Genomic DNA, 25,236 nt, shown 5'->3' with positions numbered 1-25,236 from the left:
TCTTAATTAAGATCTGAGTTGTATTTTTAGTAATGGGGTGTCTGACCATGTATATGTATCCACCATTAAATTTTGGATACATGATTTTTAACAACACGATGATATTAATGATACGACAGATACTCTACAATCGTAATTTGTTCCTAAATTAATGTGTTTCAACTACATTTCATATTTAGATACACATAATTAAATGTATATGCTTATTATGTATTCGAGATACATGTTTTTGGATATAACATATGAAATTTAAATACACATAGTTAGATGTATATGCTTCTTCTTTTTGTATATTCCATATTTAGATACACATAATTTGATGTATATGCTTACTATGTATTCAAGATACATGTTTTTGGATATAACATATGAAATTTAAATACACATAGTTAGATGTATACATATGAATGTACTTGCATAGCACTCATGTATCTAAGTGTTTAGTTTGTTGGATACATCATATATTGATATAGATACATCAAATTAATGAATTTATTATTTTAAGAGTAATAATTTGAAATTAATCAAATTGCATTACCAAGATATACATGTTTTTATCTTATATTAATAATATTAATGAATTTACTATTTCAAAGAATAATAAAATGAAATTAATTATCTATGTATTTTGAAAATCCTCAATTACTCCTCTAATTAAGGAAATAAGTTCCAACCAATTAATTTAAATAAATAAATTTTGTATCTCAATTTTAAAATTCGGCAGATACTGCATGTATCTCATGGATTTAGACTCATGTATCCTAAGCATAAAATATGGTACAGGAAGTAATATTTGAAACTATTGAGAATCTTAATAATTAAGACCTAAACTAGTGGATTTATGTGATTTGCCCATAAATTTATCGGATTAGTTGGGTCAAGTATACATATTGAATCGTTTAGAAGAATTGTATTGAAAAAAAAAATCATTTAAAAAAGGTTAAGTTTGGGGAGGATAGAATGTATGTTGACCTTATCTGTATCATACAAGTGAGGTAGAAAAACTATTTTCTGATAGATCATCGACTCAAGACAAAACACACTACAAAAAAATATAATGAAACAAAACAACAAATAATATTAGAATAATACTGCAATCAAGTATATCAATAAAATCAACTACACAAAATGATATATATATATATATATATATCAATTAAAAAAAACAAAAAACAACAAGAAACTAAAAGCATAACACTATGACCACTATAATTATAAAAAGGAATAACTTATCAATTTGGTTCAATATTTTATTTAATTGAATCAACTTAAATATTTTTTTTAAAAATAATTGATTTGATTCGATTTTCAATTTGGATTTTCAGCAAACACACCGCCATTCGTCGTGGAAAGCATAACAGATATATCGTTATAACTTTTGGCATTGCTTTCTTTTGTTTTCCATAGAGAGAGAATTGAAGGCGGCTTTCAAACTTGTTCTTCAAGAAAATTGATCTGTTCATCTCTCATATTCATACATATAGATAATCTGTAAGCCCTTTTCTTGATTTAAATTGTCAATTTTTTTTTGTTTGTATCAATTCTCTGTTTCGACTTGAAATAATTTGGTCCCAAGTTGTCTTTTTCGTAAGTTGATTTAGTACTGGATCTGCAAATTCATGAGAGACCCTTTTGAGGTTAATGTTTGATTTCTTGTTTTTTTTTGTATGAATTTGTGGTTAATCTATATTTGAGGTGTGAAGATGAAATTGGTGAAAATTTTGACTTGAATTGGTGTTTTGCTTAAGAATTTTGAAGAGCTTCTCTGTTTGAATTTCATGTATGGGTTGATTGTTACCTAAAAGTATTATTTGTTTTTAAAAAAAATATGTGGATGATTCTTGCAAAAATTGAATCTTGTGTTTCTATGTGTGTGTTCTATTATTCAGCTGCTGTTACAAATTTTCTGAAACTTCTTTCTGGATTCGGTTGTATGTTTCGATGTGTAATTTTGCAATTAGATCAGTCAATAGGGTACCTTCTGATGATGTGATCTTTTTATGACTTGGAGGATACCGTTTACCTTCTTATCACCCGCATGGATCCTGATTTTGGTTTTTTGTGTTAATGATGAATGTGATGAAGCTTTTAGAAGAAGACCCTTTAGGGATTTTGGAACCATTTGAGCATTTCTAGATTCTCTGTTATTGGTGTCAACTCAAAGAATAAGATGATCTCCTATGTCAGCCAAGTGAGAGGGCAAGTTTTGTCTCTCTGAGTACTTCTCTAATACTCTAACAAGAGAGATAGATTTATCTTCTATGTCGTGCGAATGATAATGGATGATCTGGTCATTTAGAGAACTTACTCTCATGGCCGATTGCCTTGCACAAAGGTTACTAAATCCCCCACTCTTCAGGTGTGCCCTCAGCATCGAGGAACATATGCTAGGGTGTATGTACGACTCGTTTTAGATCATGAGCTGGCACAAAACCTATGAATTATCCCGTAATAGGTCTTTCACAATCAGATCTACCTATACCGTTACAGTACTTGATTATGATATTTTCTGGTCATCCATATTTCTGTATATAGACATGTGCTTTAGAGTGAAAATTTCTTTTAAAGCAAAGTATATTGATTAGTTTGCAGCCAACTCCATTCCACAACAAGATTTTGAAATTACTTGACTTCTGACCGCTCGCTTGTTCAGGTTTCAAAGACCAAGAGATACAAGATGGTCAGAGCATATTCACAAGAGCATATTTATAGGCACCCATGGGAACGAGTTACTTCTGCATCCTGGCGCAAGTTTGCTGATCCTATGAACAAACGTGCCCTATCTCACATCCTTGAGGTTGATACATTAGATCACAAGCTTGACGCCAACTTAGGGAAGCTTTACACAACTCGTGCCATCACTATACATGCACCTGGGCCTTGGTTTGTTCGCAAAATCATTGGTCAAGATATATGTCACTGTATTGAATCAACGGTTGTTGATGCACAAAGTCGGTCAATGCAACTTTCTACTCGTAACATCAGTCTCCAAAATTTTATTGAGGTAGAGGAGAAAATTAGATATGATCCTCATCCTGATAATCCAAATTCATGGACAGTCTGCAAGCAGGAAACTAGTATTAAGATTAAGCCTTTATCAGCACTGGCTTCTATGGCAGAGAAAATAGAGCAGAGATGTGTAGAGAAGTTCCAATCGAACAGCGCAAAGGGTAGAGAGGTTATGGAGCGGATGTGCAAGTACCTTGAAGCTGAAGCCAGTGGCATTTCAGCGTGACGACCAAGTTCTGACTAGCTTTACGGCTCCTTTATAGCATTTCAAGTTTCGACCTCCATTTAAAATGAGAGGCAAGTTTTTGTGTAACATTTGTTAGCCAATTAGTGACCAAGTTCTTGTGGGAAACACAGGATGTTGAGGATAAATCCTCTTACACCTTTCTGTAAACAGCATTAGATGTTAAATCCTCAGACTCAATATGTCTGAGTTTGTAATATAAGACCTGAATTTTCAATTTCAGTTTTGTAGATTTGAAATTGATTCCGGAGCAGCTAAACCTGAAATATTCTGTAACTTTATTCTCTTGTCTAAAATCGGTCAAGTAAGTATCTACACACTTGCCTCCACAACTAACCTCAATCCCCAAGCAATCTCAATCCATACAGGTTCATCTCCGATCAATATAACTTCAAAGTTCTGATGGGATTCGATGCATGAGTGCTTGTTCAATCAACTATACGATCTGGGGAAATGACCAAAAAGATCTATGAGACCTAATGATAACAAAAGGAAGTTCAATAGATTCATAATCGAAACTGTATTGCTGCTCAGGGCAGATCAATTGCACAAAAACATCAACCTTACTCAGAAAAATAGTAACGAGACAGTTGGCCTTAGGCATCGGAGTCTCACCACTTACATTTGATCCATAAACAACATTTCAAGAAAATGGACAAGGGCACTGATGATTACTTGCCCCGACAACCTTAATTTTCAAAGATAAAAGCCAGAGCCATGGAGTGAAGTACAATGAAAAGAGCTCATGGCCTCCAATGTTTTTCATCTTTCTGTACAATTGTCAGTCTACTGAACTATAATTCACCAAAATCCAAGAAAGAAACAACAACACACGGCAACAATTGCAAGCTACACTATTCATATTTCTCTAGTAAAGTGCCAACCGAAAAGCAACCCTAGTCAAACTCGTGTGAACTATCAAAACATGATTAATCCAAAGCCGCCACATAAACAGTAGAATACCTCAACACCATCATACGGTAAATCCAGTTGCAGAAACAGGTGTTTTCAAAAAGTAAACAGCTTACCTACAAGAACAAATGCAAAACACCTACAAAGCAAGGCGATGTAAGGATAATAAACTACATTGGAGCAAAGTGAAGCCATAAGAGAGATCCATGCAGAATAATTTACAATGCCAGATTACAATTGCATGGACGTGAACCACAGAATGACACATAACAAACCTAATTAATATTAACCAAACCAGCACATACAAAGACTTGAAACTGGAGTCAACAATCAAATTCTACCTATGACAATGAACATGAGTTCTTCAGCCTGTAGATGATTCTTAAATAGCCTTGACTCCCAGCTTTAACGAGATATCATGTGAAAGGTAGCCAATCAGAGGAAGCCCTCCTTCGATTAAAAGGACACATCAACTTTGACAACAATAACTCCTTTTAGATCTTGTCAAGTTTTTCTGCCTTCACAACAGGATTGGCCTTTGCTATAGCATTGCGTGCAGCAGAGCGGTAGTCAAATTGACAGTCATGTTTATCTGAGTAGCGGTGTGATCCACAATAAAAGTTACCACAGCGGCATTTGAATCCAGTCAAACCAACCTTTTTCTTGCAAGTGCTGCATCGGCTAGGACCCTCCTTGGCCATCAATTCAGCAGCCTCACCAGAACTTGAAGATGGAGGTGATGAAAAAATCACAGATTTTGATTCTAGCAGGGCAGGTTGGACATCCACAGAGCCAACAATGACAGGCCCCTTCTGACTTGTGGACCCATTTACAAAGTTTTCAATTGACGACGCTGCAAGCTTTGCTTGTTCTTGTTTCAGAATCACGTCCTTGTAACACTTGGAGCACATATTCATGTTCGCAGCACTTCCAAAGAAACCACAATTGTTAATGCACAAAATAGGGCCTTCTGGATGGGGTTGACATCCTGTCTCATCATGCTCCATATTGTTACTTTTCTGCAAAAAATTGATTTAGAGGAAAACATTAACAACCAACTACACCTTAATCTCGATTAGTTGAAGTTGGATATATGATCCTTTGCATTAATGTGGGTTGTCTGGAATGAGAGGAAAAGAAGAGCTTTTGAAGATGTAGAGTTGAGTTTTTAGTAGTGAAGGAGTAGCCTTTGTTCCCTTATTTTATGTAGGTGCACATAGAAAGTCCCATATTATATAAGACGATTGGGTGGCGTTTGTAGAGAATCAGCTGATTGTGTGGATTCTTTAGCTTTTGCCTTTTGGTATACCAATTGCATACAGTCGTTTTAGGGCCTTGCTTATGATATGAAATACGTTTACTTGATCCAAAAAAAAAAAGATCCTTCGTGTCTGTCTATTTGCTCATCCATTCATTCCAACACTAAATAATTTGAATTGCCAAATTTAAGGTTTTATAAAACTAAAGGTTCTTTATCTTGCACATACACACCAACATGTATGAATTTCTAACTAAAAAAACTCCTAATAAACATCAGGTCCAACTTAAGCAAAACTACAGCCTTAAGTCATTTAAACCAACTGGTTTGTATTGGTCTTAGAGATCCTTTGCTTCCATTGAACACTCTTCTTAGGTAACTTGTATTGATTGCGAAATATGTACATCCTTTTAGGCAACTTCTCCCAAGTGATTCTAAGTTTACCTCAACACTGTTTATCAACTTCAATCATCACATTATCACACTAAGTGGTGCATATTAAGGTCTACATACGGCATGGCAAAACCGTATCGGATGACTTTATGGCACATTATCCTCTATGCGTAATATTCACACACTGTTGACGTGATAATCTCTACAAAAATTTAATCATCTTTGTTGACCAAACATTTACAAACATATAGATAATGATCTCACAATTGTTCTGTAGGACTTTCTTCACTTCACCTTGCTATCCAAAACACTCTCAAACACTCTTTTATTTCTGCCGTTTCATTTTATTCTATATGATACATCTACATCCATCACTAGAGGACTAAACCAAGATTTGAATTGCCAGCATTTAGGCACCACCAACCCATCAATCTTAAACAATAAGTTAAACTTCCTGCACCTTCCTTTCCAGAGAAAAGAACAATTACATGAAAAAATATTCTCCAACTCTGCCAGCTTCAAGAAAAACATAAATTTTCCCAAAGTCTGGTAACTACACTATGTCTGAAAAAGATAATTCAAACTAATCCTCACCAAGAACCTCTTCGTCACACCACATAAGAACACAAGATAAATAAAACATAGTGCAGCCAGCAAAAGTAGAATCTTGCAAAATATCAACCAAAAAAAAAAAACTACCAAAGTTTTAATATCAGCAATAGTGCAAGATCAGTACAACAAAGTTGTAAAAAAAGCCAAAGAAACACTGGTTAGTAAACTTGAAACTGGATCAAATTCACAACTATGCTCATGCAAATCGAACAACCTTATTACACATATACTCAAACAGTCTTTGAACGCAATCTTTTTACAAGAGTCAGGCTCATCTCACATGTTCAATTCGACAAAAATATGTATCTGAACCCAAAAAAAGAAACACTAGTAGAAAGCAGAAAACAACTTGGCTTTCCTTTCAGAGTCAACATGCCTAATTCTAACTTCCTGAAACACAACATCAAACAATTTTCCACCCCCACAGTACATAAACGCAACCTAAACCCAAGAAATTACTCATAAAACTTCAGTAGCAAATTTTCCATCCCAGAGTACATACAAAAAATTCACTTAACTTAAAACAAACATAAAGATACCTAATTATTAGCACAAAAAAACTCCAATTTTTTCAAACACCCTTCATGATAACCTCCTTTAATAGAACCACAAAACACATATAATTATGAACAACTATTTGATAAAACTAAAAGATTTAAATCCCAAAAAATAAGACCAGCCCAGTAAAGCTGATCTCAAAACAACAAATAAATCAACCAACATCAAAATTAACACAAAAAATTACAATAATATGATAAAATAAAACACAACACCTGTAAACAGTTCATAGATCCATAAAAAAAATGATTGGCTTGGAAATTATACATCAAAAAGCAGAAAAAAGAAGAAGAGATCTTTGGAACTGACCGCTGAACAGATTAAGAGATCGTCGACAGAGAGATTATGAGTTGCGATGAATGAAATTTGAAAAAATGTAAACTTTATTTATGTGCCGTTTTTGGATGTTCGTTTTGCCTTTTTTGGGTGAAAAAGGAAGTATTTTTCTTGGCTTCTCTGCCAACGAACGTTCTTTACTGATTAGGTGCGTCGTGTTCGATTCCTATTTGTCTTGCTTCTTTCATTTTACTCATATTCTTTTTCTTATTTCCAATTTCCTCCCTTATTTTAGAGTATATGTTGTTGTGTGTATTTCTTATTTTTAATAAAAATTGACTTTTAAAAGAAACATAAATAATTGTGTTATTCTTTATCTTTTTTATTTTATATACGGAAAAAAGTCAAAATTATCCTCGAATTATTTGAAATAGCTCATATATACCCTTTATTTATTTTTGGGATCAAAACTATCCTTGCCGTTTATGTTTTGGACCACTAATACCCTTAAAACGTTATTCAATAATGTTGTTCTTACTTGTTCATACCTATCTCAAAAAAAAAATTAAACAAATAGTTCTTTCATCGTTCTTGTTTATGTTATTGTCAACACTTTGAAATTTCAATTTCAAAGTGCGCTGAAGTTTGTTTGAGATAGTAGTTGTGTGTTGAATGATCGAGTTCATTGTTTGGGTTTTGATATCAAATCTGAGGCAGAAAATTTAATTCCCAAGATTGAAAGATGCTGAAAAACTCTTGAAGTCATTCTTTCTGTGTTGAAACTAGAAAAATAGCTACTCATTTGAAAGCCTTGTCGGTGAGAAATTTTTAGCTTTTATTGGGTTTTTTAAGTGCAAAAGTTTGAAGAGATTTAATTGTATGTTACTGAAAATTGCTTGGATAATGCAATTGAAGCTGGAAATTAACATTTAGCTATTGATTTCTTAGTTTGAAGATTGGTATTTGAAAATTTGAGTTGAACCCCCAAAAATATAAAATTTATATGAAAGAGTTCTTAAAAGCTTGAAAATCTAAAAATTGATTTTGTGAATCTACGACCCCATAACCCAGACAATGAACTTGATACTTCAACATACAACTACAACCTCAAACAAACTTCAGCACACTTCGAAATTGGAGTTCTAAAGTCCGAACAACAACTCAAACAAGAACAATGGATCGAATTATATTTGATTTTTTTCTTGTGATAGGGATGAATAAGGAAGAACAACATTATTGAGAGGAAGAGATTCTTGACATGTTAGACTGCCTAGGTAGACTGTCATGTCAGCTTCAATGGCAAAGATAACGTTTCAAGGACATTTGTGGTTCAAAACATAGACCACAAGGATAGTTTTGATCCCAAAAATAAATAAAAGATATATATGAGCTATTTGAAATATTTATAAGGATTTAGAATCCTCATTAGAATCCCAAAAATAAATAAAGGATATAAGACATGTATGGCTATTATTATTGTCGTTGTTGAAAATTTTATGGACCAAATGTATGCAATGACAGTAAAGACACCAATAGGCAATAATAGCTCTTTAGCTACTTCTTTGTACTTATAGCTGCACCTGCTGGCGCTCTTTCATGATCATAAAAATTTACTAAACTTAGTGACAAGAAATAGGAAAACAGGCTCTTCATCAAATATGATAGGAAAATGACAAGGGTTACGGTGCTCGCTCGATATGGTAACTACTAAACAAATTAGAGTAAAGCTACCATTTTGAAAAGGTTCATTTCAGAGATTATATGAACAAGAGGAAAAAGATGCAACTAACAAGGTCGCAAAACGAAATCAAGAAAGAAATAAACACCATTAACTAAAAACATAATGTAATATATATTGGTTCTTGATTTGAAGGTATCTTCAAACTTGATTCATGAAAAAGATTTAAATGCGCACATAGGTATGTGTTGCACAAACATACCGCAAGAGTTGTAGTGTGGAAAATTGAAGTAGGTCGCTCATGTTAAAGGGTTGAAATCGGAGATTGTTGAGATTGGAATCATATTGTGCCTCTTTGTACAAGTAAAATATAATAAAGCATGCAATTGTAACTAAGCAGACGAAGATCCGACGATGGAATTCAATAATAGAGGTTGTCACGATCCAAAAGCGGACGTGATGACACTTGTCTACTTTCACCAAGACAAGTCAGCATCAACCTAACAAAAACAAAAGAAATGCGGAAATATAAAGCAAGAACAAGATAAAGCGGAAAAACTTATTTTTACTATACAATACCCCAAAACCTAGTTGTCACGTGTACTAATCACTAAATTTATTAAATGCAGAATTAAGAAATAAGTACAAATCTCAGTCTTTGTTTCTCAAATAGAACAAAGCTTAAAGAAAAGGAAAAGAGGGTTCGCCGGAATGATAAACAACTACCTCTCAAGTCCTTCACGAGCCTCAGAAAAAGAGAAGAAGAGCGATCACACTTGTTGCGTCCAAATCGCACACGCAAGTGCACGTGGTCGTTCAAGTATTAAAGTGGCTCTTTTTAAGAGCTGGGTATCGTACCCACAGGGACTTACGCTTAGAATCACACAATTTCTCTAACTTTCAGCTAATCACAAGTGTTATCAAGATTTCAAAAGTGATTTAGTTTCTAATTCTAGAGTTGTAACAAAATGCAATAAAAGCGATACAATTTCAAGGGTTTAAAAACAATGATTGAGTAAAGTCCAGGGCTGCAGCTTTTATCAGGATTCATGCAATCAATATCATTTATATGGGTATTTATCAACTATCTAATGAATGAATCACAGGGTTAAATGTATGATCATGGTCTCCCGACCTCTAATCACCTACGATAAATAACACCCTAACTACATCGTTGAGCAGGGATAGGATGGATTAAGTATCGAGCATTACGATTTCTTCTTGTATGGTGATACAAGCATGGTTTCTAGGTATATCCCTATCCTAGATACAAATTAACCCTAGTTATTTAGAATTAATCATGCTCCTTATGTCCCACGTTCTATCCTCTTATTCCTCTCCCGAGTGCAATTTGGACAATAGATTTATTTCAATGGTGATCAGTCACGAAATACGGAAAGCAAGAACATAAGAAAGATTCATATGATAATTGACATTAACCCAATAAAAACTTAATAGATTACAATCATCATGTGGTCACAACCCTAGAACTAGGGTATTTAGCTACTCATAATCCAAGACACGATCAAACAATGTTCAATAAACATAAAGAGATTGAAAGGAAGAGATTTTAGGAAAGAACCCTAAAAAAATAGTGGAAACGTTCTCCCAAGTCATCGTTCTTCAAAACCCAGAAAAAGAATGAATAATGAAATAAAATATTTAACTATTTATACTAAAAGTCGAAACGGCCAAAATTGGGAACAAGGGGCGCGATGCAGAGGTAGTCCCATATATTTGTTCTGCGATCTTGATCTTTACTCCGCGACGCGGGCATGGCACGGAGTGCTCTGCCTCAATTCGACTCTTGCGAATTAAATTGAGGACCCTTCTCCGCGACGCAGAGACCCATATATGCTTCGATTCTTGAGACAAAATCCTTCTCCGCGACGCGGGCACTCCACGGAGTGTTCTGCCTAAATTCGCTTCTCGTGAATTAATTTGAGACTCCCTCTCCGCGACGAGGAGAGGATATGACCTTGCCTTAGAATCCTCTTCTTCATTTTTCTTTTTTGCTTCTTTTTGCCTTGAATCTTTTGTGTTCCTCATAATCCATTTTCGTGCTCGTTTCTCCATTTAAGCTCACCTACACAACTAATCATGTTGGTTAGCTCATAGACAACCAAAAGACTCGATAAGACTATAAACGAACACATATTGAATTCAAACTTAGCTTAAATATGGGCATTATTAGATTTCTAGGCATGTAAATATGCCTAAGATCAACGCTATATCGGGCTTGGTACCTACACAATTGTATAAGCAATGAGTGAGTACTAACAATACGGTACCCAACAAGCAACCTAATAAACAAGACATCTAGCTAGAAATCGAATACCCCTTACACTCCAACCGAACCTCATCAGAACCTGCACAGAAATCAGTCCAATCTATCAATTCAATAATACAGGGCTCACAAGGCACAATATCCATAGTTCAATAGTCACAATTAACAATCAAACGAATCAACTAAGTCAATCTCAAAGTTAAGTAGTTCAGACACATATAACAAGTACATCAATCACAAGTCACAAGTAAGTCACAAATAAGCATCAAACACATCAAATCACGATAATCAATCTCTTGCCGAAACCATTTCCCATTGGCACAATATCACTAGTTGGAACCATTTTCCATCGGCTTTATATCAAATCACAAGTCAGAACCATTTTCCATTGGCTTTATAGCAAATCACTAACCGGAATCATTTTTCATTGGCTTATATCAAATCACTTGCCGGAACCATTTCCCATCTGCTTTATAAACACTTGTCGGAAATGACCTCGACATGACAACACTCGCTGGCAAAGACCTCGACATCATAAATCATAACATGTTTCATCACAGTGTTCAACAATTAATGCACACAAGCAATATCACACCACACGCAAGAGAAAACAAATATTACAATTCAAGTCCACATTCATGCTTTCAAGTCAACAAGGGTCACAACATGGCAATTCACATCATCATGTTCATCACATAGCATTTTTTCATTTCAACTCCTTTTATTCATTTAGGCGTATTAAGTGGACAATTAAACCCTTCACCTTATTCTCATTACTCCCAACACACAAGCAACGAAGGAAGTATACGAATTCTACTAGAACACAAGGTTTATGAGATCACTTGCCTTAAATCAATCAATAATCACTTCAACAGTTGAGTCTTCCCCTTCTGAATCACTTCCAAAGCCACACAATCTATACATAAGCAAGTATTCACAATCACTTTTCGGAAACAATAATACCCATACTTATTCTCTCTTGAAAAGAGGGTCAATCAACACAAAACTCAAATACAAAATTACTTCAAAAGTCACACAATCTATACACAATCAAGTATTCACAGTCACTTTCCGAAAACACCCACATCAATTCTTTTGAAAAGAGGTTCAATCAACACAAAATCCAAATCCGAAATTAAGGTTTGAATATGAAATTTAATACTAGAAAACATTACTCAAGGCTTTAGGAACTCATTGGGAAAAATCATTTCAAAAAAGGACTAAAAAACAATTCAAAATCTTCATTTTAGTCAAGAACTTGAGTTCTTAAAAAACCTCATTATTCACTATTCAAAATCTCATATTTTGATGTTAAAACCCATAATCAAAGGAAAAATGAAGATTTAAGGTTATGAAAGCTTACCCAATTGATTTAGTGCAAGAAATCCTTGCAAAAATCGCCACCAAAAATTTTCCAAGCTCAAAAATAGAAAATGGGGCTTAAACCCCGAAAGTGGCAAGTCAAAAACCTCCTCTAATGTTGATTAAGCCACCAAGATTTGCTTAAGCAAACCCTGCAAAAATTGGTGGTCTCGCTTTTATGAACCAGACTCCGCTTAAGCAACCATCGCTAAAGCGAGCCATGGTCCACTTAAGAGAACCCTTCAAAAAGTTCAGCCTTCACTTAAGCAATCATACCTTCGCTTAAGCGAAACTCGCTTAAGCGGAAGGCCTATCGCTTAAGGGTACAGAACTCAAGCACCAGAAAAACAAGCAACACTCAAAACATCAAAATGACCCTCTTTCAAAACTCCATAAACACAAACCACATGTGAAAATCGATTATACTCGATGTTTTGGACTCAATGGAACCTTCAAAACATGAATTTGAGGTCTCCTTGACTCGACATCCGTGAAAACCGCAAGAAACTAACTCAATGCATAAAAAGGTTAAAACAAGCTCGAGACCTCTCAAAAATCAACCAAGGCCTCACCTAGGCCTAAAATTATCCCTCAAATCCAACAGAACTCTCAAAATTTCTATCTGAGCATCTAAATCTCGAATATTGTCCAAAGTCAACTCAAAGGCTAAAATTTTACAAGTTCACAACTTAGGACCTCAAATCTTTAAAAAGACTCTGAATTAAAAACCAACAACTCTCATGGACCAGATTCCATATTATGGGACTGATTGAATCGACGGATTTCCATTCCGACACTCGAAACTCCAAAAGACACTGAAAATTACTTTTAAGCAACTTAAGCCTTCCAAACTCAAAACTTACCAAATCCTAAACTTTTAACTCCAAGTTCAAAATCAACTTTTCAAACTCAATCATAAAAGACTCGTAATCAATATCGGAAGGAGCAAAATGTCAATTTTACAAGAATTATCAAAAATGACCAACCGGGTCATTATAGAGGTAACCAATGGCTTAGATGACGACGCAGTTTTTGATTGAACCAAAAGAGATGCCAATTGACGTTGACGCAATTCGATACTAAACCTCCGATCAAAACCAAGTTTTTGGCGGTTAGTTGGTCGGAAATGTTGTCGAGCAACGGTGACGATGGCTACAACTTCAGTATACTCAACATTTGTCAACTGGCTCAGTGTTGTCTACAATTTATTTATAAAAGATCATTAGCGTATTTTAAATGCAAATTATTTTATTTTTATTTCATCTTGGATAAAAAGAAAAATAAATTCGATTTCATTCAAAAATACTTCATCCAAACAAATAGTAACTGGGGAAGAAAATTCATAATTTTAATACAGTTCCATAAAAAAGATACTTTTGATACATTGAAAGAGAGAATAATTTGAAAAGAAAAGTTTTGGAAAATATTAAAAGTGAAAAAAAATATATTCAAAAAAATTATTTTATTTTCTGACAAAATTCATGTCCAAAAAACACGATCATAAAAGGAAAAAAAAAAAAAAAATCTACTCTCATTTCTTTTTGGACCAAATCAAATAAAAGATCTCATTTTTTTTCTATTTCTTTCAAATCGTTTCATCTAGAAAAATAGTTTCATAAAAAAATAAAATAGAATACTGATATTAGTATATAAATTGGGACCAAATGATCAAATTTTTAAAAAGTTTGTAATAATTTTTGGACTAAATTTCTTTTGTTACAATATTTGGACCAAGAAAAATATTATAACAACTTTTAGAAAACCCTAAATTCCTTACCCCTAGTATATATAATGATGTTTTACCTCTCATTTTAACGCAACTAAATCTATTGTGGCGCAGAGATGAAGGGAGTTCACAAAAATAAAGAAGAAAATGACGATAATGATGATGCAACCCGTTTTCAACATGAATCCTCTTCATCAATTCTTCAGAGTTGAATTAATGAATAGCAGGTTCGTATTTTTTTCTCTTCCTTTTCTTTTTTTGTTTGTTTGATGATATATGAATTTATGTCTGGATACTTAAATGAAGTATCTTTTGCAAATATTCTTATTTTCTTAAAATACTTATGCTTGGATAGAACTTTTCAGTTTTAATTAGTTATTATATTTGATTAAATAGAAGTTAAGTCGATCGGTGTTAAATCTTTAAAGTTGAGTTATCTTTTTAAATTTAAAAACGTCTTCCTACCTAGATTAAGTGGTTAATTCAACATTGAACGAAGAAATATAATTTCATTTTTCCGATATGCAAACTGAAACAAAATCTACAACTAGTGGTTTAATTTTATTTTTTTCAATTTGATTATTCACATTTAGTAAATATTTGTCTTAAATCATAGGTATCTTAAACAATAGTAGAAGTAATAACACTTGTGTTTAAACAATGGACTGCACATATTTATTTAAAAAAAATAGTCATTTTATTTCACCTTTCAGATCTTTATATTTGAGACAAGTGGGGAGAGGGATGCGGGAAAGTGGGGTCCTCTCACCTGTGCTCACTTCCGTTTTATAAGTCAGATTGGATTTCCAATTCTGATCCCCACAACCCTACCTGGCACAACCTAAGGGCATTACTAATCCTTGGAAACAAGTTTTTAGATGTAATATTCCAATCAAGGCGAAGTGTTTCACATGATTGACATGTAGAAGAGTATGTTTGACTCACGAGAAGATGAAAAAGAGATAATTTCATATTGTTTATAGATATTTTTCTGCAATGAAAAAGGAGGAAACAAATAACTATTTGTTTCTCCATTTCAAACAAATAACTACAGATCTTTTATGTTGTTAGATGAGGAGAGGGGGAATAAGACTCGAAAAAATGGTGGTGTATAATCCTTACATGTATAATAACTCAAGAGAATCAGAAATGTACAAGTACAAATAAAGCGTCTAATTAAAACTTAAGCCCTTCATAATGCAGATCACGATCGATTCGCTCTAGACTCTGCCGCTTGAAGTTGGCTAGCTAGTTTAACAATCTTTTGCTCTGTAGCCATCACGGTCGCCTTATCTTTTGTCTCAGACTCTGAGGAAGTTCCTATGTCTTTAAATTTAGACTGTAATGATAAAATGCTATTTGAGAAAGGTCGTACGCCCCTCCCATTTCTTGGGACACCGCCGGTATTTAACCAAAGCTTCTCAGAATCCTCGTCTAAAATTTGTGTTGACTTGCCTTACTCACTAGTCGACTAACCCATCGTAAATCCTCTGATTCATCCTTTAAATTAATATATAGAATTAGAATATTGTGATCTTTGTAGTATATGAGCATGGATTGAACATGCGATACAATAATTAAAACATGGAGAGGGTCAATTTAAGAATTAACAAAATAAAATGCAATCATAATATGTAAAAAAAAGAAAGATAAATCGCACCCGAACCCCTTAGGTTCATTGATGTGCCTTCGGTAACCGACCATCGCCCAAGCAAGAGCAACTCTAAGATCATGATTTGCTTTAACAAATGCAAATTTTTTTTTCATATTTTTCATCTCTTCTTCTTGTGAATGGCATCCACACTTTACCACCTAATGTGAGATCCAACTGCTAACCCCAAGAGACCCAAAACATCGCCTAATGGGAGAACCAATTGCTAACCCCAAGAGACCCAAAACACCGTTTATAAAACAAAGTTCATCATGATAAGAAATATAACAGGTTCAACAACTAAGGACTGAGTCCCTGTAGAAAAACAATCCCTAAGAACTGAAATCATCATACCAAAACTCTAATAATCAATATTGGGGATGTGACCCCGAAATTAAACATAAAACTAATGTCTAATATATGTGCCCGAAGAGATGGACAAGAAGAGGCAGAAGAACCCATGGAAGCCTAAAAGATGTAACCCACCATTAAATTCTGAGTTAGACGTCCTTTAACTGACGTCTTGGATCAACCATTGGAAGATGTCTTGTACTCAATAAGGAAAAGAAAACGTGTAATATCAATACACAATCATAGTGTATTGGTAGGATCACATGGTCAATCCAAGATATGAATGTAAATAGTTCACCACAAAGCAGAACAATACACATAACAACAATTATAAACCGCATGAACTCTCTGTCACATGTCATAAAAAAACAATACCTGGATGCATGTCCCACGTGATCATAATGCAAATGTCTGTTCACTTATGGAACCATAATCACATACCTGGTCCTTTCATGGAATCCAAACCCAAACTATTAGTGTACCTGTGTGGTACCCTAGTCATACATAGTTAGTCTACCGGCATGGTACCAGAGCCATCCATAGTTAGTGTATCGGCATGGTACCCGAGCCAACCAACAAGCACAAACAATCATTAACAATAAACAATATAATGCCACTTGAAAACCACAAGTCACAATAACAAGTCCATTGCATGAGACTATCAATATGATGTCAATGCATATGTCTCTCTAAGTATTTCCAACCATGCATTGCATCAACGAAACTACAAAGTAGACATACATACATACATACATAAATAGAAAACATACAACTATCACCTACCTCGAATCAAGTCTCTTGAAAACTGTAAAGAATTTGAGATTTCCCATTGTGAAATGCCTTGACTTGTTCTTGGTCTAAAATAAATAATAAAAGTAACAACAATCACTAATGACCTATAATTTATCCGAATTACCAACCAATCCTAACCCCCGACCAATATATGATTATCTTCCCCAACTTACGGCTTTTTCCACCATGGAATCATGCCCCCCTCCCTTCAAGAGCAATAACCTAGATTCTAAGGCTTAAGAATCAATGTACAAGGTTGGAGAGTCAAAATCTTACCTTTACTGACGAATTTCATGGAAAAAAAAGTGCAAATTTCCCAAAATTTCGCCATCCAACTTCAAGAACAAAAGTGAAGAAATTAGGGCTTTTGGGGTTATTTATACATAAGATTCCGTTTCGCCCTACTATAGCGGTGCCGTTATAGCGAAACTTGCTTCGCTATAGCGGTCTGCACAATGTTATAGTGGGATACCACCCACTATAGCGAGAGAGGAAAATTATTATAGACTCATATTTCTGAAGAAAAAAAGGTCATATTTTCACAACACAACCTCTTCCCTTGATGTTCCAACATATTCCATCCACGCCAAAATCAATTCCGGAAGTTTTACCTACTCGAATTCGATTCCATAAAGCCCTATGGACTTCTTAATGTCTTGGCTACATGATTAACTCCACCAAGTCTAAATATTACACTTCACCCATTCCCGGATGACCCTAGACCTCACCTAGCCCAAATTTTGTTAATTTGTGGCTGGCCTAACTTAAAATTTATAAATCGCTACCCAAAATGTTTTCTGGCCTAAATGCTTTTACTATTGACTTACTTATAACGACCAGATCGGTTCGTTACAATATATATTAATTTATTCATCACTCATCCCCAAGTAATCAAACAAGAAAATTGAGCTAAAATATGCCTTTGACCTATTGCATCTACACTCTTCGTATACAAATAGTATACAAAGTCCTCATAATTGCACCTTTCACTTCCCATTATCCGCATAACATTGTACAAACTACATCATATTTGCACAATATTTAAGATGAATAGATTGTTTGATTAACTTATTACCAATAACAAGTTACTTTACACTTAGAATGATCAATTGCAATAGACACATACCTCCATCTCTTGCCTCTACTATTACTTCGATTTTCTGATAGCAATAGTTGAGTAGCACTAGAGCTAATCTATCACTTGATAACGGCCTTTTCCAAACTTGATCATAGTCGAACGTAAAAATATCCATCATTTTTACATCATGAACAACAAAAACAAATTCAAATACATGTATAGTTTATTTCAGTACATTTGCAATTTGTGAAATTTATACAATTTCAATTATTTGTATTTACTGCTCTCATTTGTTATTAAAATTTTATAATATATCTTGCCATTTCAGTTGTATCAACAAGTGCTACTTCACTCTGATTAGTTAAAGTACAGAAGATGAAGAAAAAGTTACAAATTATTTTAAGCTGATTGCTACAATTTATTTAAAAGAAACAAGATAATAACCTAACTATTGCTATGTCAAACACATACATAGCTTATGAATAAGTCTTCCAATTGTGTAAGAAATCAATGATTTACATTAGTCATATAGTTTTCATTAATTGATGTTATCCAAGCTACTTGAGAATAATTGACATGGGAGACACCCCCAAAACTTAATTTGAACAATAGCCATTTAATTTCTTTTTGATTTAATTTTAGGGTTAGGGTTAGAATAAGTAAAAAAGTGGGGTTGGGTTGTGGGGTCATGGGCCTTTTCATCTCTTTAAGAACTTGGGGATAAAAATACAAGTATATAAAATATCATTTTCATCCCAACACTTCAACATTAAATAAATTCATCTCTCCAAAAAATTAAATTACAATCTCAAGGAATATAAAAAATATTTAATAAACTAGGGTAAACATTTTCCGAGGAAACCTCAGAACACGTTCTTAGAGAACTCTTCGTCTTCCATAAACCTACTTTATCGAAATCATCAACCTCCATAAAACTGATCATTCTCCAACAAGTGTTCCATCTTCCATTATTGAAAACATAAAGAAAAAAGAGATCCTATAATCGTTCCTGAAAAACGAAGTGGAGTTTGTCTATTATCAATCTTCTTCCCATGTTCAGTTGAATCTTTTTCAATCTTCTTCCCAAGTTCAGTTGGATCTTTTTCAATCTTCTTCGTCTGAAGTAAGTTTAATCGTGTTTTCAATAACTATTAGCCTATTTGATTTATTTATTGCGATAGTGTAGCGAAGTTTAGATGTTTGCTTAAAGTTCTGAAAATCTCATCCGTTTTAGTTCATGCTTTTTATTTGAAATCATTATTGATGTTTTGTGTTGGATAATGCGTAGAATTTTTTGATTTTTTATGTTTATCTGACCCATCGATTTGATAGTTTTTGTTGTATTTTGATCGACTTTAATGGTGTTTATGTCAATGGCATTGTCGATTTTTGTTGGAACTAGTACTTGTTTTGCATATTATTTTAGCATTACTATGTTTGTGTTAATAGACTAGTGGTCGATATTTTGATATGAAAATTATGTTTTTGTATATAGTACAATATGGCTAAAACTAGAGGCGGCATCGTTAAATGATTGTTCCTAAGGCTTCTAAAAATAAGAAAAGAAAAGTTTAAGAAGTTTCCAAATCTTCAAAAAAGAAAAAAAATTGTAGTTGAAGAACCTAAGTCTAACTCGGATTCTGATACAATGGTTGAGATTGACAACTATGAGGACAATAGTGTCCAGGATAGTGATGATGTTGAATCTAGTGAAGAAAAAACTTACAGTGGAGATGACGAGAGTAGTAGAGATACCCGAGATACTGGAGATGAGGATGATGATCCCCTATCCTTTTCAATTTGTGCAAGAGAAATCTCTGGTAAGTCGTATAATCTAAAGACATGGATGGATGAGTTAGGATCGTTTCCAGCGAAAATTTATGTGAGAGAAAGGATGGCTCTTTATCATGATTTTAGAAGACTTTTAGTTCAAGAAAAAATTTACAATGACTTTAAAGGTACTTGTTTTATAGACACTTAAGGCATATTTCAGAATATTTCAAGTTCAATGGACAAATGGCCCATTTTATGTTGTTGCGACGTTTGAAAAATGATGAAAAAAAATTTGCATGCGATGTGGTTATGTGTGAATGATCGATAAGTTTGCTTGTCCTTATCTCATGCAATTTTTTTTTTATCATTTTTCAAACGTCGCAGCAACATATAATGGACCATGTGTCCATTGAACTTGAAATATTCTGGAATATGCCTCAAGTGTCCAAAACAAGTACCTTTAAAGTCATTGTAAATATTTTCTTGAACTAAAAGTCTTCTAAAATTATGATAAAGAATCATTCTTGCTCTCACAGAAATTTTTGTTGGAAACGATCCTAACTCATCCATCCATGTCTTTAGATTATACGACTTACCAGAGATATCTCTTGCACAAATTGGCAAGGATAGGGTATCATCATCCTCATCTCCAGAATCTCGGGTATCTCTACTACTCTCCTCATCTCCACTGTTAATTTTTTCTTCACTAGATTCAACATCATCACTAGCCTGGGCACTACTGTCCTCATAGTTGTCATTTTCAACCATTGTATCAGAATCCGAGTTAGACTTAGGTTCTTCGACTACAATTTTTTTCTTTTTTGAAGATCTGAAAACTTCTTCAGCCTTTCTTTTCATATTTTTAGAAGCCTTAGGAACAGATCGTTTAACGATGCCGCCTCTAGTTTTAGCCATACTGTACTATATACTAAAACATAATTTTCATATCAAAATATCGACCACTAGTCTATTAACACAAATAGAGTAATGCTAAAAGAAATATGCAAAACAAGTACCCATTTCAACAAAACTCGACAATTCCATTGACATAAACACCATTAAAGTCGACCAAAATACAGTAAAAACTTTCAAATCGATAGGCCAGATAAACATAAAAAATCAAAAATTTCTATGCATTATCCAAAGCAAAACATCAGTAATGATTCCGAATAAAAAACATGAACTAAAACGGATGAGATTTTCAGAACTTTAAGCAAACATCTAAACTTCGCTACACTATCGCAATAAAAAAATCAAATAGGCTAAAATTATTGAAAACACGATTAAGCTTACTTCAGACGAAGAAGATTGAAAAAGATTCAACTGAACTTGGGAAGAATATTGATAATAGACAAACTCCACTTCGTTTTTCAGAAACGATTATAGGATCTCTTTTTTCTTTATGTTTTCAATAATGGAAGATGGAAGACTTGTTGGAGAATGATCAGTTTTATGTAGGTTGATGATTTTGATAAAGTAGGATTATGGAAGATGAAGAGTTCTCTGAGAACGTGTTCTGAGGTTTTCTCGGAAAATGTTTACCCTATTTTATTAAATATTTTTTATATTCCTTGGAATTGTAATTTAATTTTTTGGAGGGATGAATTTTATTTAATATTGAAGTGTTTGGATGAAAATGATATTTTATATACTTGTATTTTTATCCCCAAGTTCTTAAAGTGATGAAAAGGCTCATGATCCCACAACCCAACCCCACTTTTTTACTTTTTCTAACCCTAACCCTAAAAATTAAATCAAAAAGAAATTTAATGGCTATTGTTCAAATTAAGTTTTGGGGGTGTTCCCCATGCCAATGATTCTCTAGTAACTTACATGCAGTTGGTCACTAAAATACAAGCTTTCACACTTTGTGTATATATTAAACATAGATAGCTTCATTCCTTATAACAAAAAAATCTAGAAGAAAATAATTTTGTTTAAATCATGTATTTCTATTATATCCATTGCTTGGTTGGTTTCGAACCTATCTTGGCTGAAAATATAAAAACAACATAAACCTAATTTGATCACAAAATTCATCAAATGAGAGGTAATTAGAATGAGTAAAAATAAAATTAATATATATTTCCATATTAGGCCCCTGCTCAGCACAGACGCACCACCACTATAGTAATAATATAATAATTTAGAAAAAACTTATAAATTTCAAGTTGATAAATAAGCATGTCTAAGTAGGCGTTTGGCCATGCGATACCATATCACGATATGGTATTGTGAGATGGAATCAGCGTTTGGAGATGCGATTTTACGCTGATTCCATCTCATGATTCCATATCATGAGATGTGATTCCATATTCTCCAAAAACCATGATATGGAATTATATGGTAATTCCATATCATGATTTGAAATATTTTTAATACAAACATTGATCCACAAGTTTATATTTTGTTAAAACAACCCCACGTTTATATCTACTAACCATTTATTTCATATGTAAATAAAATTTATAATCACATCATTACTTTTTAAAATTTATTATTCTCACCGACATAAAATTTATTATTCTCACTAACATATAGTCACTTTAACTCACACCAACCGATTGTTAAAGTGATAAAATATTTATGATCTATGAGCATGAAAATATAGTTGCGGATGATATTGACCAACAAATGGCTCAAAATAACAATGTTGATTCGTCTTCTCGGTCACATGATCGAGAAATGCAAGTTCAACGTGAGGAAATTATCCGTACTATGTGGGAGGATTATATTAAAGACTAGTACACTACAATTTATGTTCAATTTATTTTTTTATTAAATTAAAGTTAGATGAAACAATTACTTAAGTGGAGAACAAATAATTTTGTAATAATTTATTATGCGATTTTATAATTATTTGTTTATTTGGTAAGATGAATAAAAATTGGGGTTATTTTAATACTTTTACAACTTATGAGATTCTTATCTTTATGAGAAAATATACAACACACAAATTTTATATCGCATATCCAATCAAAACTTCTATTTTATCTCATAATTCCATATCAGAATACCGGCGCATGTCCAAACAAAACTTTAATTTCATCTCATGATTTCATATCATGATTCCGTATCATGATACCATATCGCATGGCCAAACGGTCCTAAGATTTTGATTTAATTTGGTAGTTCTTCTTCATTGAACAAAAAGCATCATAGCAATAATGTTTGGTTATATAGAAAAATCTAAAATACCTCTAAACTATAGTAAAAAGTTTAAAAATATCCTTTATCCACATATTTTATTAAAAAATATCCTTATTTTCACATTTGACTCACTTATATCTTTGAAAACTACAACGCCTATTTATTTTATTTTAAACCATTATTTGTTAAGTATCATTTTCTTATTGGATACATTAAAAATCTCATACCCACCTAATTTTTTTCTACCCGACCCGAAAGTATGATACCCGCCCCATGACCCAAAAACTAAAAAAACAAACAACAACAATTTTTTTTTAAAAAAATAGTCGAAAGATCTTTTCGGAAATCTAATTCCATTTTCTTTTCTATGCAAAACGCAGGGATAAAAACATCAGCAAAAACTGAATAAAAATAGCACCAAAACTCTGCCAAAAATTGCATCAAAATTGGATAAAAATAGCAGCAAAAACTCTATCAAAAGTGCACAAATCCAATTTGTTTGTTGGGTCATGGAGCGTGTATAATACTTTCGGGGTAGGTCAAAAAATCTGATGGATATGAAATTTTTAATTCATCCAATAAGAAAATAACACTTAATATATATTTTTTAAAAATAAAATAAATAAGAGTGGTTAGTTTTAAAGGGTATAAATAAGTCAAAAAGGTGAACAAAAGGGTATTTTTAACAAAGTAGGTGGATGAAAGATATTTTTAGATCTTTTCCTATAGTTTAGGGATATTTGTAGACATTTTTCGTTGAGTTATTATTTTTTATATATATACACACCTAAAAAGATTTGACTGTATGTATTTCGAGATATATATATGTTGACGTATCTGAGCAAATCAAAGTTTGATAAGATTCGTAATATTGTAAATTAGAATATAAATAAGTAATTAGCTCTTAAATTAATGAAATTTGAGTAAGTTACCCATTTACATTATTTGCCTTTCGGCCCAATTCTCTTTAAAATATGAATGATAGATTGTTTCTTTGCTTAGATCTATTTTGAATAAAATTTTCGTCGTCAGAATCAAATATACGATGTACATTATCGTCACTGGTTGAAACTATTTGAGCAATCTCAATACTAAAAGATGGAGCATCATCTATATATATCTAAAATGTATAGATAAATAAGAAGTACCATTGACAAATTTAAAAAAAAATGGATGAAGAAGAAAATGAAAGAGAAAAAACGATGGAAAAAAAAACAAAGAACGTGAAGAAGATGGAATTACCCATTGACAGATTTGAAATTGATTTTCTCAAGATAGAAACCTTTTGAAATTCAAATTAGGATGAAATGATAAACGTAATGGAGAAATTAATTGAAAAGATTATGGGAATAAAAAATGGGAGAGATTTGTGGAGTGAAATTAGGAAGTGATAAACATGGGTTTGGAGAGTGGAAGTTATTTATGCAGAAATTTTGTGTTATGTTCAAAGAATTTTGAAATTTTTTAGAAATGGTAAGAAAAAATGGGAATTATGAAAAAAAAAAAAAGGTGTGTATATAGATAGTTTTTCCTCAACTGTCTGAATGAGACCAAATTTGTAAGATTTTAGATATGATATATTGCATATGGAGAAAATAATAATTTGAATGGTCGAAACTTACTCCAGTAGGCTAAAAAATATATTTAAGAAATTCAATAATGATATATACAGTTGTCATTATTCTTTGTGTTTTCAAAAAGAGCCCATTTTATATCATTTTTAGTAGGTCTAATAAAATATTGTACGTTTAATAAAATTTTATTTTACGAAAAAAACTTAATTCTGAGGCCACTGACCAAGGTGTAATGAAAAATTAGGTGTAGTGTTAACGCTAATTTTAGTGTAATTTCTAATTTAGGTTTTTTTTTTAAAAAAAAAAAACAATCAAATAGGTTTTAAAATTTTGGCTGATGTAAAAAAATACGTATACTAATGACATGGTCGAATTATCATTCGCCACATGAACAATATGATTTTGCAAAATCAGATGGGTTTTGAGTTAACGTATAATGGCATGTATGAGGTTTTTCTCAAACGAAAATGATATGAGTCAAACTTTTAACGTATAGCATAAATGAAGTTTTTCTCATAGTCTAATACATACATATATATATATATATATATA

At 32.9% G+C, this 25,236-nt stretch overlaps 2 protein-coding genes across 2 annotated transcripts; one reads left to right on the top strand and one right to left on the bottom strand.

Moving 5' to 3' along the window:
- Positions 1-1,301: 1,301 nt before the first annotated feature.
- Positions 1,302-3,496, top strand: LOC107057651 (protein slowmo homolog 1-like). Its single transcript, XM_006354200.2, has 2 exons — positions 1,302-1,491; positions 2,654-3,496. Exon 2 carries the CDS (start codon positions 2,678-2,680, stop codon positions 3,233-3,235), a length of 558 nt encoding a protein of 185 aa, XP_006354262.1. The 5' UTR covers positions 1,302-1,491; positions 2,654-2,677; the 3' UTR covers positions 3,236-3,496.
- A 747-nt stretch (positions 3,497-4,243) lies between these two features.
- On the bottom strand, positions 4,244-7,492 carry LOC102585960 (zinc finger A20 and AN1 domain-containing stress-associated protein 8-like). The gene is made up of 2 exons (XM_006354197.2): positions 7,296-7,492; positions 4,244-5,184 (listed from the first exon to the last, which is right to left on the bottom strand). Exon 2 carries the CDS (start codon positions 5,170-5,172, stop codon positions 4,660-4,662), a length of 513 nt encoding a protein of 170 aa, XP_006354259.1. The 5' UTR covers positions 5,173-5,184; positions 7,296-7,492; the 3' UTR covers positions 4,244-4,659.
- Between the last annotated feature and the right edge of the window lie 17,744 nt (positions 7,493-25,236).

This window comes from Solanum tuberosum, unplaced genomic scaffold, assembly GCF_000226075.1.
Source record: "Solanum tuberosum cultivar DM 1-3 516 R44 unplaced genomic scaffold, SolTub_3.0 scf00168, whole genome shotgun sequence".
Lineage (NCBI taxonomy): Eukaryota > Viridiplantae > Streptophyta > Magnoliopsida > Solanales > Solanaceae > Solanum > Solanum tuberosum.
The sequence above is the reverse complement of the archived record's forward strand: the minus strand, read 5'-3'. Positions and strand labels throughout refer to the sequence as shown.

Excerpts from the sequence above, each read along its gene's own strand:
- LOC107057651 (XM_006354200.2), top strand. The coding sequence starts at position 2,678 with ATGGTCAGAGCATATTCACAAGAGCATATTTATAGGCACCCATGGGAA.
- LOC102585960 (XM_006354197.2), bottom strand. The coding sequence starts at position 5,172 with ATGGAGCATGATGAGACAGGATGTCAACCCCATCCAGAAGGCCCTATT.